The 16,759-nt window shown below is 48.7% G+C and overlaps 1 protein-coding gene and 1 non-coding gene across 11 annotated transcripts in view; both read left to right on the forward strand.

Annotated features, from left to right (window-relative positions):
• Nucleotides 1-11,770, forward strand: part of BCL2L11 (BCL2 like 11) — a 46,046-nt gene extending 34,276 nt beyond the window's left edge. For all 10 annotated transcript variants that reach the window (XR_012325600.1, XM_033838114.2, XM_033838115.2 and 7 more), the window contains one exon: nt 7,233-11,770. Coding sequence is in view for 9 of the 10 variants with exons in the window: in XM_033838114.2 (XP_033694005.1) it covers nt 7,233-7,331 (99 nt within the window). In the remaining variant the exon portion in view is untranslated. The remainder of the gene's footprint in view (nt 1-7,232) is intronic.
• LOC117308011 (small nucleolar RNA SNORA31) lies at nt 6,775-6,905 on the forward strand. The gene has a single exon (XR_004521950.1). It is a non-coding gene; the product is annotated as a small nucleolar RNA SNORA31 (small nucleolar RNA).
• Nucleotides 11,771-16,759: the final 4,989 nt, after the last annotated feature.

Raw genomic sequence — 16,759 nt, forward strand, 5'->3', positions numbered from 1 at the left:
TGTAGCTAGTGGACGGGGAGAGGTCAAAATTATAGCTTGTTTGGTAATAGCGTAAACCGTACTTAACGTCCAGAGATGCATGTTCTCAGATGGCCCTCTTTTGAGGCCTTCGTTCATCACATGTTGGAGTTTAACAAAATGAGATGCTTTCTATTACTGTCTGAGAAAAGAATAATGAAAAATCTGCCTATCGAACATGAAAGCTGGGCCCATCCTATCTCATGAGATGATGCCCCGCATTTGTCGCACACAGGTTGATAGAATGACAGGTTTCGTAGCACAGCCAGCTGTGGGCGGGATAAATTGATGCCTACCATTTATTTGGGATACAGTTTTCAGGTTTAATGAGTGTCTCACTTGGAGTTGGATAAGGCAGTTGTGGTCTTAAGAGCCTCGCATACCTGTCTGACACGTGCCGTATCCACACCACGCGAACAATGACAAGACGAAGAGAAGGAGCCCATCACGGAGACGCCAGAGCCTGTGAGAGAGAAGCGCCTCCCTCCTGTGACATCAGCTCTGCTGTGTTGCCCTGAGACCTTCCCCGAGAGCATGGGCTTCAGATTATCTCCATGGAGACCATGGCTGTGGAGGGCTGAACGAGGGCTTTCCATCTCGTAGGAAGATGCAGCTCACAGGCAATGGCAGGGACCTTGGGGTCAGATTCCGTCTGCCCACCTTCAGGAGCCCCAGTTTCAGTCAGTCTCAGGGACGTAGTGACGATTAAACCAAAGCATTTAGAGATGCATCTGGAAAATGCTGTCCATCATCCCGTGCTACCATCCTTCTGTTTTCTCTCACTTTGAACTGTAGTTGAGACTTCTCCATCGGGCTTTAAGCTTTGGATAGAGAGATACTAGTAACTTTGTTCACCTGCGTGTCTGCTAAGTACCCAGCTCGTTAAAGGAAATGTCGGTGGGGGGCACCCCCGGGGGCGTGGGGTGGGGACCCCGGACGTGCTGCGTCTGTCTGGGTTACACAGATGTGAGCCGAGGTTGAGGCGCTGGTGTGTGTGTGAATGGCTGGGTGGGCACCAAGCTGGATGTGGCTTGTGTGCTCGCTCACACTGTGGCACGTGGGCACACCTGCATGGCTGCCTGGCCCTTGAGGCACCGGAGGCCATCAACACATAACCATTTGGAGATGCAGGTGCCTGGAGGGGGACTTCAGAGAGGTCGAGCTGGGTTTTTTTTAATCTCTTGAGGAGGAAATGGAGATGCACTTTGAGGCTCGGCCCTCCTGCAGACATACAGAAATAATCAGCCTATCACGTCATCCTCCGCTAGACTTCTTCCAGCTGAGCCAAAGCAGAGGGCTTTGAGCTGCGGTTAAAGTGCTTACATCTCATTAGCATTTGTCGGAGGCTGGGGCATTTTAGAACAGCGTGTTCTTGCTCTGCACCTAATATTTTGTCTAATGGTGCCTCGTGCGGGAGTTGTAAGAGCCGTCTCTCCGGCTTCTCCGTGCTTGACAGTGACACACCTCGAAGGTCACGGGCCGGGGGTTCTTCATTTCAGCCAGCTGGAGCCGTGGGGCCGGGGGGCCGACAAGTTATCTAGAGATCGGCTGCGGGGAGGGGGAGGTGTTGTACTAAGAAAATCCAGCGCATGCCAGGTTAATGGGAGAAGTGAGTGTTTGTCCTACCAAAAGCGGTACCTGTAATAGATTCTTTGAAATGATGCACTGAAAATTGGAAAGCGGGATTTGTGCAGATGCCGTCTTTCTGCGACATTTGAGGATCACCTCATCACCCTAGTGGGAGAGCTCGCCTCTGGTGCTTGGGGTGGAAGGGGCACCGCATCCGGCCAAGGAGCTCCACTAGCACCCTTTCCACAGCTGTGTTGACATCAAAGCGCGTTAGGCACTAGCTATGCAAATGCCCATGTTGCCTTGGTGATAAATAGAAAGTGAATTTGGTCTTTGGACAGCATTGCAGCGGCATGTCTGACACCTGAGAACAGCAGTGGATGTGGAGGCTGCACTGGAATCTGAGCTGAGATGTCCTTTGACTGTGGTTCTTGGTCTTAAAGTGGAGAGAGACCAGGTCTTCTTAGCAAGTCTCCACATCGAGTCATCACACATGGGCCCTGTTCCTCTCTGACCTCTGTCACGCGCTTGTCACTTAAAATAACGTTTAGATCGATGGGTTATGAAATGGGTCGAGGTGGTCTTCCATCCATCGCCGGGGCCACTCTGTCCCTTGCCTCACTCTGTCACCTGTGATTATGGCAGCTCAGCACTGTTCTGGAAGGTGCCTTGACCGCCCCTGGGGGAGCAGACACCATCTAGACAGATGGTTCTCTCTTTGTCAGAGTCCTTCCTGGTGTCAGAGTCCAAAGTTCAGTCTCCTATAACGTGTTCCCACTTAAAAATGTATCCACCTTAAAAAAAAAAAAAAAAAAGTTTAGGATGTCTTAGGCATTCAGTGTTGAAATTCTATAAGAAACAAGTTTTAAAAAATTGCTCAGTCTCAGAGTTCTGCGGATATACCTTGCTTTTTGGTGTGTCTCCTAGAGTTTGGTATTGAGCTCTTTTTGATAAGACGGTGAAAAATAATGTCCTTGTTACCTTGACTGCCAGGAAACTCTTCCCTAAACTGTGGTTCTTTTGCAGCAAATCTCAGCCCTAGTTCCCAGGATAAGTCTCTCTTTCTTAATATTTGTGATCTTCCTCAACCTTTGTTTTTATTGCGCTGTGCGCACCTCTGTGGTTTTGAGTCGGTAAACCCCTTGAGTAATGCTGAGTGTACCTGTGGGTTGTACATACTGAGTCACTTGGCCCAGCAAGGTTTGACCCTGCCTTTGGAGCCCGGGTTGGTGAGTGTGTGTTCTGCACTGAGCTGGAGTTGAGCTGAGCTGTCGGGGTGACTTGGTGGTTCCTGCAAGCTCCGTCTGTGAAAGGGCAGGAGAGCCACGCTGGCTCGGGGGGTCATGAAGACAGAAAAGGCGTGTGCCAGGTTCCATTTATCGGTGACGGTGGGCGACCCTTCTCATCCCCAAGCTCAGGCTCACAGAGTCCGAAGGCCTGCTGTGTCTTGTGTACTTTGCAGAGGTTGGGCTCCTCTCCATCTGCAGGAGAGTGAAGCGGGAACAGAGCGGCCCACTGCAGGTATGTTGTGGTCAACCTGGCCAGTTGCCCGGGGCAGCCTGGGCTCCAGGCCTCTGTTGCATGCGGCACACCTGCTTCCCTGGTTTGGCTGTGATTGTTGTTTTGGCATTAAAATGTAATTTAGTTCCCCGATACTCGATTGGTGGTCTCGAGTGCAACCTGAGGCGGTCCCGGTGCTGTGTCCAGTCCCTGAGCCTCCTCTCCTGTCCCACCCCACACGGAGGCCCAGCTCCTCAACGTATGGGCTGCTCCCCGGTCATGACAAGTCAGCCTGGACCCTGCTCCCCACTCCAGGGCGGACCCTCGGTGCAGCCCACCCTGTCTGCCACCTAGGTGAGCCTGTGGCCTCTGGTGTGGACGTGCAGGGAACTGTTCGGGATTCCCTGCTGAGTGCCCTTGACACTGTCTCCAAGGTCGTATTTCACATCTTCAAAGAAAACCGAAGTCTGTCCAGGGAAACTCAGAGCTCCTGAGTCCATCGCTTGCCTTTATGAGACGATTCCTGGATGGGGCAGCCCCGGAATTTGACACTGCTTTTCGTTCTGGCTTACTGTGAAAAATCAAATACTATATTTTACCATAAAATACTTTTCCCAAGCCATCTGCTCCTTCTTGCGTGCAGGGCCCCGCCTCTCCTCCTGTAATTCCCTCTCCTTTCCTCCCAGCAACTCTTCTTCCTCTGACTCAGCATGGGGCTTGGCTCTGTGCCTTCCTGCCCGGCTCTCCTGGCCCCGCTGCCCGCCTCTCTGGCCGATGCTTCTTTCTCTGTCATCGTCTTTACCTCTGTATTACCCCTGTCACAAGATCGTGTTCATTCGCATGGCTCTGTCCCTCAGCAGAGCGTAAGCTCCGTAAAGGAGATGCTGTCGTGTTGCTCTTTGGACAAGAAGGACCCTCCGCATCTTGACTGTGTTTGGGTGTAGGCTTCAGGCTTCACTGGAACATGTGGATGTGTTTCTGTCTGCAAGGTGGGAACTTGCACTTGCCTGCCTCTGGCTCCCGAGACAGGGCAGCTTTCTCTCGGGCTCTTCTCATTGATGGTGGTACCGTGGGCGCCCTATACGGTGGGCTGCGCCGTGCTCTCCTGCATGCGGTGCTGGCGACTCGGGAACGCCCATGAGACTTAACTGGGTGCAGACAGGCTACGAAGTCGAGCGTTGCCTGTGATGCCGGAGCCCCCCAGCCAGAGAGGAGCATGGACTGTCAGGATGGCCACAGAAGTCAATTACCCCAAATAATCCGCTCCTTGATCTAGACCACGGAGATGAAAATCCCAGTTGGATGGGATCCTGCACTCTGTACACGTGTGTGTGTAAGACATAAATTGTTTGTACCTAGGAGTGTATTTAGTTTTTTAGTTCTTCCCCCAAATGAATCATTGTAATATATCTTTCTAAAGTGTTTCTATGATTTAGACTAAAACAGCATTACGCAACTCTGAGCTAAGAAGTTTTGTTTTTCACTTAAAAGGTGAAGGACCAGGAAGGATGATTAAGCATGAGCGCGTGTATTAGTTTGCTAGGATGGCCAGAGCACAGGACCACGGACAGGGGGCCTTACACAGCAGAAATGTATTTCTTCACATTCCTGGAGGCCAGAAGCCTAGGATCTCATGCTGGCTGGGCTGACCACGTCTGCCCTACGTTAGCATCGTCAGGCCCAGACCGTGTGCTCGGTGACTCCGGTAAGGAAGCTGATCAGTACGGCTGCAGGTGTCAGAGGGCGGCGCGTCTGCCCTGGCCAGCTGCCCGTCCTCCAACTGTTCGTGAGGTGCGGGCCATCCACGCTGTGCTAGCAGCAGCTTCGGCGGGCCCTGCCAGCTGTCGAGGGCTTTCTGGGCTGCCAGGGCTCTTGGAATCAGTGGTAATGGCTTCCTCCATGGAATGTCGTCCAAAAGCAATCATTCGCTGGTTTAACGGCGTGTGCCGTGTTGTCACGCGTGCTGTCGAGGGGCCAGGTGTCCCCGTATCCTCGCTAACCCGGATGTTGTAGCATCTTCTCGTTTGTCAGGGATCGGGTGTTCCTTTTAACAGATCTTTCTTGCATTCCCCTGCCACCCTGGCATGTCTTTGCATACCGCCCCCATATTATTTTCATGTGATACGAAAGCAACAGTCTAAAAAACTCGGGAAGACTTCTCTCATCCTACACCTGCTGTCCTCAAGGGTGCGTGGAAGGTTTCTCCCCTCAGACGCTGCCAGTTCTGGAATATAAAATTGGCTAAGTGTCAGCAGTTGGGGGTCTGTCCCTACTGTATGACCCAGTCCCCTCGTGGCGTCATTTTGACTCCGTTCTCCGGTCCTCCTGAGGCCAGAAGCGACAACTGTTTGGCTTGAGATTTCCCACCTTGAAGTGATAGTTCAGCTCAGCTCTGCATACACTTTCTTCATTTTAGTAAGTCGTGGTTTTATTTTGAATAAGCCTCTTTCACCCTGTTAATATTAGTCTCAACTAAAATTAACCTTCCCCTAAATTATTCTCACCCAGAAGAAGCAAAGTAATTTTGAAAGTTAAATCAAAACAAAGCAATCTTGTGTGTCAGGCTGATAAAAATCGCAGACTGTGGTTACGGAGCGCCTCTACAGGAATCGCTTACATAAAGCTGATTTCCTCCAGTCTGGCTCCTGGTTCTGGAAGGAGCAAGGGAAGTGCTCCGGCCTTATCACAATTCCATCCCGTACAACGAGCCCCACAGGGCTGTGTAAACAGTGGCGAAGAGGGAGCTCTGCTTGCAGCTGGCGTCTGTGGACAGCGATTGTGTCTGGGAAGGGGACGCCCGTCCTCGGCCCGCCCCGTGGCAGGTGGTCCCGTGGATGTGTGTTGGAAAGCACCCCCCAGCCCGCCGGAGTGAGAAGGGGGTTGGTGGAGTGCTCCAGACAGAGCAGGGAGCTGGCCTGGGGTGTGGATTTCAGACCTGAACAGGGAAACCGGTCACAGCTCCTGACATGGAGGCGGATGTGCTCTGTTACCAGCTTTGGCTGTTCTGAGTTTACACCCTGCACTTAACCCGCGAAATGGATTAGAGCTCGAAGGTGGAAGACCCAGGGACCTCTGAGACCTTGAAATACGCTGGCCGTTTCCTTTGGAACAGTTTCTCAGCTTGTCATGATCCTGTGGTGGTCCCCAGCAAACAGGGCTTTTCTAATTTTCATCGCTCTTTGCCCGCCACTCCGGGGTACTGGAGGGGCCAGTGGTTGACGCCGCCTGTGTCGGTGACCGTGGCCGCAGCCCTGGACCAACAGTGCTTACCCACCGGAGCTGCCCACCAACAGGCAGAGGCGCGGTGGCGCATCAGTGCTGCACTTTATTTAGCTTCTTAGGGCAAATTACCCCGAATCACTGATTTCTCAAGTAAATGACAGCCACCCGAAACTCACCCTTGAGGGAGTCTGAACCATATTTTGAATGTTGGTAACTTGGGCAGTAGGTGGTTACCTCGCAGCCACCAAGTTCGTTCTTTCCTCTCTTCCATCTGCTTTACCTGCGCCTCTCTTCACGGGACCCCCCCCCCAACTCCAGGACTTGGGGTGGCTTTCCTCCAGCACCTGCACAGAGCCGGTGGGGATACTCATTTTCCAATGGTTGCTACGTTTCCTGATCAAGGCAGCTGCGGCCAGCGATGGCATCACCTGTGGAAAGAATATGTGGTTTTTAGAAGGAGAAACAGTGCATCTATTTGACAGACCTGGGGCAGTTACTGTCTGCTAAGATTTCCACTACAGATGCAAGAAAAAAGTGTCCTCACGCTTTCTGTCTGTCTGATTGTGGCAGCCCAGGTTGAATGGGGGAATACAGGGAAGAATTGCAGCTCATAAATAACCTTGTGAACGGTAAACGCCTCCTTTATTCCAAAGAAGAATTTACAATTAAAAAAAGGGGGGGGGGAACAGATTCAGGGATTCTCTTTGAGCTTTCCAAACATCCTTTTGGTCGCTTTAAAGCAAACCATCATTTGGTGCGCCTGCTCTTTTTGCAGCGACGTCTCAGGGAAGAAGTGGCCCTTTAAGAGGCACCTTCATAGCTGTTCAGATGGGATTGGTTGTTCCCTTCAATATGGGTTCCCCTGCCAGCCCCCGAAATAAGTCGGGGCTGGAAAGTAAGGAGCTTTCCTTTTGTTGTTTCAGGTCTTTCTGAATAATCACCAAGCGGCCGAAGGTCACCCGCAAATGGTTATCTTACGGCTGTTACGCCACATCATCCGTCTGGTGTGGAGGATGCAGTGACAGCGGGTTCCTCACGGAGCCGGGATGTGCGGACATTTTGCTCGTTCAGACCGACAAGCGCAGCACCTCGGTGTCTCGGTGCCCTTGGTGTGCAGCCCGAGGTCCCTCGCTGGAGGGGGCGGGCGGGGAGCCTGCCAGCGTGTCCGAGCTGCACGTGGACCTGACCTTGTCTTTCATCATCACCACGCGGCCGAATTTCTAACAGAAGCTTGTTGTGAATGTAAATGAGGGAGGATTCTCTTTTTAAACAATGTACAAATCATGGTTCTTTGGAGCAGGATTTTATGCAAGAATGGTGTTTACATGCTGTTTTTTTTTCCCCCCCCACCTTCTTTGATAAGAACAGGTTTTTCAAAAAGGAAACGGAAACTTTTTAACCAACTCGTGAGTGATTTTTGTACTAAAATTTTAAGAACCTTTTGCCTACTCTCAGAGGATTGTGTAAACTCCACAGTGGAAACTGAGCCAGCTGATTTATAAAGCTGCCTTAGTTTATTTTTAGAGGTCACCGTACAGCATTTTTAAACAGGAGAGGTATGATGTGGCCCCTCCCTTCCCTGCCATTGCTTCTTGGACCTTTTTTTTTTTAAGTCATTATTATTAATACCAAAAAAGTTCTCCTGAAATGGAACTGGTAAAAGGGGCAGAGGGGTCTCTTGTCAGCCTGTATTGACGTGCCACTCCCATTTTGTAAATATCTACTTACCTCCTTAAATTCAGTTGCATCTGTGGCAAAATTTCAGACTCTCTTTGTGTTTCTCCTTACGTCCTTTGGCGATGCTCCTCCAGCCTGTTGGACACTGATGCACACATTTGGTCCAGTGTATTTTCATGGTCAAAAGTATAATTGGGTCTGAACATGAGTTAGTATCTGCCTGTTTGTCTGTTGGTAGCTTACTCACTGGGAGGTGCTCGATGTCGGTTTTCGTTTGGTTTTGACGGGCTTGTCGTTTAGAAGTGTTCTGAAGAAGCAAGGGCAGTCATAACACAAGGTATGCACTGTTGGCTTTTCTGGTTGCAGGCCTTCCCATATCACAGGACGGACTCTCAGCCTGAGGCCCCAGGTGGTTCACATGCCCACGTGCAGCCGAGTTCCGTCGAGGTATCCAAGCTCGAGCCCTTGTGGGAATGGGCGCAGGCTATGGGCGGGACTTGAGACAGCTGTTTCCTGGGCATCCTGGCTTTTTGTCCAACTCAAGAGTTCATCTGGCTTTTGATGGCTAACACTCGGTTCCCACTCTCTGAAATACAGACTTAATTATGCTCTCAGCAGTTCCATAAAAAACCCCGTTGGACACAAGTCTGAAATGGTCCCTTGGCCTTCTGACAGATGTCTGTATCACTTGTTCCACTTCCCTTGGGACGGCTGGATTTCGTCAGGCCCCCTTCATGCAGCCACTTCTGTTGGGGATGCCCTTCCTCCGCGCCTGCCACGATTATGGCAGAGAATGGAAGCCCACGAGTTGGTCAGTCTTTTCAAAGGCAGTTAAACTACTGGGGAGACCCAAGAAAGATTAGGGAGCATTGAAAGAGGGGAGGTGGGGATCGTTCTGTGAACCCCATCACTCTTATAGTTTTAGAAACCTCAGATCATTAAACAGCTTTTTAAAAAAAGATACGTGATTTTTCAGATGAGTCAACAGTGCCAACAACAGCTATCGTATTTGCTTTTGGCCCATCGAGAACCAGTGTTTTCACGTTATCAGTTGGAAAAATTGATTCATTTTTGTATCTTCATAATTTTATATAAGTATATATATATATATGTTGCATATACACTTTCTTCTTAGGTAGAGATACTTGACTCCAAATATTCTTCCTTCTAAAAGTTTTCTTTTCCCCAGATATCTTCTTGGGGTCTTGAATTGTTTTAAAGCTGTGTTGAGTCTCAGCTTGTGTCCTTGACATGTCTTGAACCCCTCTGCAGGGTCCTCAAGTCCACGCGGTTGTTAAGGTGGTTGGTGGAATTGCAGCCGTGGGCCTGCTGGACACACACACCAAAGACGTATTTGGTTCTGGGCCGCTCCCCTCCCAGGATCTCTATACGGGCCAGTCTCTCGGACTGGAGCACTTTATTCTGTTCCTTCAGCCCTGGTGCCCGGGGGCTGAGCGCTCGCTCGCCCACGTGCAAGTTTACCTCGGGCTCGGCTCGGCGGCCCCCAGGCCCCCGGGCTGGCCGTGGAAGCAGCTGGTGAGGAAACTAGAGATTCTATGAATTGTAGAAGTATTAAGAGGATGTTGCCCCAGGACTTAAGAGAGGTGACTGGACGTCTCTGTACTGTACGTATCTGTTTATCAAGATGCCTCCCTGCAGAAAGTATACCCACTGTGGGTGTACCTTTGACTTCTTATTTTTCCTTTCTTTGACTTTTTATAGAGAAAAAAATAACTCGATCCCTTTTTGGAAACTGAATGCGGGTTTTGTGCCTTGACCACCTCGTCTCACGTGAGGTTTGTAGAAAGTGTCCTGTGACTTTTCACAGAAATGCAATAAACACACACGAAATTAACTTCAAGAGGGAATCTGCAAATCACCTGGACTCCTGTTTATGAAGAATTTTTTTTTTTTTCTTGGTTGTGGAGAAACCAGGTGAAAATTTCTTCCGAGTTAAAAAAACAAAAACAAAATGTACACAGTAGACGACAGCCGTCTCCTGTTTCCCCTTCTTAATATTGTATATATTTTGACTATTTATTAGATTAGGAAGTCATACTTTACTTATCAACTGAGCCAAACGTCTGTGTGCAATTATTATGTTTCCTTTACCTTTCTTGTAAGATTTTGTACAGCATAAATGAGTAAAAAAAAAAAAAAAAAAAATTCACTGTTTTTACTAAACTTTTTCAGAATTGAGGGTTGTAAATATTGTAGATTCTTTTTCTGTGTAATGTGTCCTACTGTTTCATGATGCTGTAACTTGTAGAGATGTTGTATATTTATTTCCAGCTTATTTAATGTCTTAAATTCTGAAAAGTGTTGACCTCCCTGACCCCTAGCCCCTGCTGTCCTGTTAATTGCTTTAACTCGAGGTGGCCACTGGTTACCTCACTGCAGGCCACGCGGTCTCCCTGGGGTGGCCCTCCAGCTTTGGTTCCCGGTATTTCTAGTCAAATGGGTTTAGATTCGTAGAGTTTGCTGTCCTCATGATGAAGTTTGTGTTTAGACACCAGTGAGAGACCATAAACCTAGCAGGCTGTCAAATTCTACTCTAGAACTTTCCAGTGACTTTCTCTTGTTCCCGAATGGCTAGCTTCTCATGGAAGCAAATGCTGTTAACTCCAGGCCGTATTTTAAAGCCAAAATATATACGTGTGTGTGTGTGTGTGTGTGTGTGTGTGTGTGTGTATGTGGGGCGGGGGGGGGGGGGCAGGCAAAAAGTTCGTTCGGGTTTTTCCATTACATCTTATGGAGAAACCCGAACGAACTTCTTTTGGGCCAACCCAATACGTGTTATTGGCAGTTGGGAAGGATTTTTTCCATTGAAAATTTATCCCTGACAATACTATGTTCAGAGAAATGGAAACGTCGTCTTCTGGAGGTGCCGTCGTGAGATTGTTGAGGGCAGGGGCCGGGCAGGATGAGGCACAGTGGGACCAGTGGCCCCTGCTTCCAGAGACACATCAGGACCTCTTCACACCCCTAACCCCTCACTGGCAACTGATGAGTAGTTGAGTTCCCGCCACCCGCTCTGTGGCTTCCTGTGCTTTGAGGTGCGAACTAAACTGTGTGTCTTCAGGAACTAATTGTACAGCCCCTGCCCTGAACCATTCGGTCCCTGCATTTGATCCACCTGCTTCTTCAGGGTGACGCTTTCCTTCTGCTTCTCCAAAGCCTTCGAGAGAGGTTGGGGGCCCCACTGGACTGGCTGTTAAGAAGTGGAAGCTTGAAAGAGACTTCCTAGCCGTTCTGTGTCGATGGCTCTGTCATCCCTGCTGATTTAGCCTGGTGCCTGCGTGTGTCCACCCCGCACACGCGTGTGTGCAGGAATGTGACCACGCGTGTCGCTAAACCAGCTGGGGTACCTCCTGTCCTGCTCTAAACAGCATTGTGTTCAAGAAGCAGCCTCAAGCTCCCGGCTAAGTAACTTGACTACTTTTATTTGGGAATTTCAGACTTTAGAAGCTCTCTTAACGTTTTATGTCCAGGTTCTGTGACCACTAGTTACTGTATCAGAACTCATCAGGTACTACTTATGTATAAATAGCACTGATCTGTCTGTATACTGATTCATCACTAACTTGTTTCTTAGGACCCAGCATATTGTAGCATATGTATTGCAATTTCCCTGGCTTGTGTTTTGCACTGATGAATTTTGACAGGGTAATTGCCACTTTACTTGTGCAATACTGCTGTAAATAACTGCAGATTTTTTTTTTTTAAAGAAACTCGATCTTTTATGTTCTTAATGAATTTTATATAAATAAAACTTTCAACTAGTTTTGGTGAGCTGTTTGATTTGTTTCACGAAATGGTGGAGAAACAGCTGAAATATGGTTATATACACGCCCACACTCTGCCCTTATCAGTCATAGAATGTATTACGGACACTCAGATTTCGTGAATTCTCGCTTGAAGTCAATTCTGTGTAGTATACTTAAAAGCAAACCACTCTTTAAAGTTTTGAAGTGGCTGGGGAGAGCGACTGCAAAGTTTTCTGCCCACGTAGTCAGGTATGACTCAGCACCTGGATGGGGGGTGGTACTAGGTGACAGATCTGAACTGTATTGATTAGTGATTATAGCAGATTACCCTGCCATCTCACCCCATCTCACAGTTTGAAGAAAATTCAAAGGATGGAAGTCTGGTTTGATTCTAATAGAAAGCTGTTCTATAGCACCTGCTCGAAGCCACGAATCAACAGGTGCCTGGACGTGTGTGTGTGTGTGTGTGTGTGTGTGTGTTTGTGTGTGTGAGAGAGAGAGAGAGAAAAAAATCACTGCCATCTTACAAGGGTCCACGGAGTTTTGAGAGACCTGTGCTGCGTGGTAGGTGTGAACTAGTTTAGGGATGGCAGAGAGAAATAGGCTGATTTGGGGATATAGGTTATAAAATCCTAAATAAATTATGTAATTTGCCACTTTTGCTCTGAAATAAGTGCTGGGAAAGTTAAAGCCTGGGTGAGCTTTGTTTTAAGCTGGTGATGGAGTAATGCCTTTCATTTTCATTAGGCAAGCAGTACATGTGTGTATATATACATTTATTTCAAATCAAGTGGTGGTTCTGGCTCGTTCCTCATCCTGCTTCCTCAGCAAGGCAGGAGTTTGGATTTTTCCAGCCCATTTTCTCTGCTCTGTGTGTGTGTGTGTGTGTGTGTGTGTGTGTGTGTGTGTTTACTTATTCAGCAGTCTTGCTTTTCTGTAAACGCTGTACAGTCAGTATGTGGTTCTGACTTAGCGGGAGGTCATAGGTTTTTCCGTAGTGACTCCATTCTAACCACCGCGCACAGGAATAAAAGCTCCTTGCCTGGTGTCCTGCTATGGCTTTTCTGCATCTTCGGCGCCGCCCGGTCCCTTCTTCACCAACCTGCAGGAGAGGTGCCGGCTGATGGTTCAGGGTGGTGGGATTAGCGGCTTCAACAGACTCACAGGTGCTGCCAAACTGGCTGTTCTGCTTCACACGACCACCCGCTGACATCTGCCAGGCGTCGCAAGATGATACCAGCCTGGAGGGGGAAGAGGGGTGCTGTTGTCCGAATTCAGATTTTCCACTTTCAAAGAGGATGATCTTTTCAGACACTGTGGGTATCTGCTTTTTTTCCCTTTGCTTCTTTTCAGTTGGGTTTTTTATTTTTCCCATTGATAATTAGCCCTTTGTATATTCTGGGTAAAAATCTCTTACATCTTGGAAATACATTTCCTCCAGTCTTGGTATCTTTTTTTTCTCAACATTTTATTATGGAGATTTTCAGACATACAGAAAAGTTGAAAGAATGCACAGAGAACACCCATACACCCACCACTTAGATTCTGCCTTTCACATTTTCCTCTACTTCCTTGATTCTGTATCTCTCCATCCATTCTTGCATCTTACCTTGTGACGCATTTCAAAGGAAGTCGTAGTCATCAACAACCTTATCCCTAAATACTTCAACACGTATATCATTTAGAGTTCATTAATTTTTTATAAATTTTTCCTGAGATAAAATTTACAGGTAATACAACAACTCTTAAGTATGCATTTGCTAAGTTTTGTTTGTTTTTTTGTTTGTTTGTTTTTTTCTTGTGGTACGCGGGCCTCTCACTGCTGTGGCCTCTCCTGTTGTGGAGCACAGGCTCCGGACGCGCAGGCTCAGCGGCCATGGCTCACGGGCCCAGCCGCTCCGCGGCACGTGGGATCTTCCCGGACCGGGGCACGAACCCGCGTCCCCTGCATCGGCAGGCGGACTCTCAACCACTGCGCCACCAGGGAAGCCCAACATTTGCTAAGTTTTGACCAAGGGTGCAGATGTCACCCAAACCCCTATCAAGATAAGGGACATGACCATCACTCCTGAAAGTTCCCTCGTGCTCCCTCTGAGGCAGTCCCTTCCCTCTTGCCTCCAGGGGTGACCTCAGTTCTGATTTGATTTTTTTCCACCATAAATTACTTTTTAGGTAGAGTTTGAATGGGATCATGCAGTATGTGGTCTTTTGTGTCAGATTTCTTTTTTGCTCAGCATAACGTTACAATCATCACTAATTTCCTTTTTCTTGCTGAGTAGTAGTCTGTTGTATGAACAGACCACACTTTCTCTGTTGTCTTATTAATGAACACCTGAGCTCTTACAGTTTGGGCTAGGATGAATAAACTTTCTACGAATATTCTTGAACACATCTTTTTGTGAACGTAGGTTTTATTCCACTGCATGTCTTCGAACTGCTGTGGTGTATTTGATGTAGTTCTCACCACTTTAGAAGTCAGATTTATTAATCTTACTTAGGTTTCTGTATTTTGTATTTTAAGAGCCCTTCCCTAGGCCAAAGTTTTAAATATATTTTGTGATATATTCTTCATGTAACGCTACAGTTTGTTTTCGTCTTTAACCCACCTGGATTTTTTTTTTTTTTTTAATGCTATAATGTGAATCTAACTTTATTTTTTTCCCCCATAGACAGCCAGGACTGTCGTCTTTTCTTCACGTGAAATGGCTCTTTGACATCTACCAAATTCTCCTATTATGTGGTTCTGTTTCTCAGCTCTTCTTTTTTCCAGTGATCTTTTTGTTTTCATCTACATTATGCTAATTACTGTGGTTTCGTAATATGTTTTGAATTTCTCGTCTTTATTTTTCAAGATTGTCCTGGCCGTTCCACATTTTGTCTTTCACGTGCATTTTGGAATTAGCTTAAGCTTCTTGACAAGTTCGGTGAGTGTCTTAATTTGGGACTGCAATGACCATATTCATTTAGTGAGCGTTGCCATTTTTCCAAGACGTTTTCCAAGGCAGCCAGCTCGTATTTTCATCTATTAGGCTTCTTTTTGATGATGTTAGTGCACTTGACTTTTCTTTCTATACATCCTGCACATTTTTTTTTTTTTTTTTTTTTTTGTGATACGTGGGGCTGTCACTGTTGTGGCCTCTCCCTTTGTGGAGCACAGGCTCCGGACGCGCAGGCTCAGCGGCCGTGGCTCACGGGCCCAGCCGCTCCGCGGCATGTGGGATCCTCCCGGACCGGGGCACGAACTCGCATCCCCTGCATCGGCAGGCGTATTCTCAACCACTGCGCCACCTGGGAAGACCCCTGCACGTTTCTTGTGAGCTTTTCTCTAGGGGGAGGGATGGGGGTCAGCCAGCATCCAGCCCACCCACTCCCCCCATTCTTATTGCCACCACAGTTGCTCTTTGTGTGCCTCCCCCCCACCGTTGCCTTCCACCTTTGAAACTTTCCTTGCCCCCAGGACAGCCGACGGCAGCCGTGGCCTAAGCTGGGCCAATCCAGCACTCTTCCCCAGCACTTTGAACCTGGAGCAAGCGAGGCAAGAAGGGGCTGACGGGAGTGCAGCATCCTTGCAGCTGGGTAGGCAGGGAGGCACATGCGCATTCCCTGGCCGTGGTGCCTGCCAGACGTGCCTGTGCCTGGTCTCCACGCTTCCTGTTTGTTCCTTGAGCGCAGGGCCCCTCCCATGAGTTCTCTCTGTGCTAAGTCAGATGCTGTTGCCGGCAGCCTGAAGCGCTGACTCATTCCTACCTGTCAGGAAAGACTGAGTCAAGGGTTGTTAGGAGTCCCCCTATGAACAGTACGAATTCAGAAGGTGTGAGGTGATAGGTTGAGATAGGCTGGGCGAGACCAGAATGGGGCTGTGAGAAGAAGGGAAATGACAAGGGAAAAGGATGCTCTCTCATTGTCTCACTTCTACCACCGGGCCTCCTTTGCCTGAAACCTCTCTTTCCTGAGGCAAGCCCTAAGTCCTTAGGCAAGCCCTAAGTCACTTCTACCACTGGGCCTCCTTTGCCTGAAACCTCTCTTTCCTGAGGCAAGCCCTAAGTCCTTAGGCAAGCCCTAAGTCACTTCTACCACTGGGCCTCCTTTGCCTGAAACCTCTCTTTCCTGAGGCAAGCCCTAAGTCCTTAGGAGAATTTAGTACCAGGAAGAAGACACAGTAGAAGGCCCTTGTTTCTGGCCTGTTATCCCGTTTATGACATGCATTTCCAAAAGGGATTCGGGAAGGTGAAACTATACTAGCCGCTCAGCTGTCTCCTTACGGCAGATTTTGGGAGACTTGGCTCTACAGTAACCCCTCAATCTACTGACTAAACAAGATCAAACTTGGGGAGCCATTCTCACAATACACCCTAAAGGGCGTGGGCTTCCTGGCCCGGAAGGACATCAGAGAGCTTATACCACCTGGTTACATTTTTAGCCCTCTAGGTGGTCATTTGTCTAAACAATTTATTCAATCCAAGTATGTGTATTAAGATCCTACCATCTCCCAGGTGCAGATAAAAATATAAACGTGCTTAAAACTCAGACATGCTACTATTGCTCAGGGTCTCCAGGCCAGTAAGCGGAAAGACCACAGTAGAATTCTGTACTGGAATTGCAGAGGGAGCTGTTTCCGGAGCTTGGAGAGTGAGAGACCCGCAGCTCCCCTGGGTGTCTCGCCCAACCCCCATCCGGCTCCCAGAGCCCCGCACCCTAACCCCCATCACCTGTTGTGACAACGAACCATTGGGCACCTGGTATGTGTGAGGTCCTGTTCACAGCACCCCATCATCTCAGAACAAACAAACAGCCCTTTAAAGAAACTGCCGTTACGACCCCAGGTGCCGAGATAGGGAAACTGAGTCACGGGGCATTTAATTTGCTTGCCGAGGGTCACCGAGCTCGTGGGTGGCAGAGCTGGGGTGTGAAGCTGGGCAGTGTGGCTCTGTCACCGCACCTAGGTCTACCTGTTCCTCCGTCCCCCTCTCAGGTCCCAGCGGAGCAGGTGTGGGAGGCTGAGACCA

The sequence above is a fragment of the Tursiops truncatus genome, chromosome 14, assembly GCF_011762595.2.
Source record: "Tursiops truncatus isolate mTurTru1 chromosome 14, mTurTru1.mat.Y, whole genome shotgun sequence".
Classification (NCBI taxonomy): domain Eukaryota; kingdom Metazoa; phylum Chordata; class Mammalia; order Artiodactyla; family Delphinidae; genus Tursiops; species Tursiops truncatus.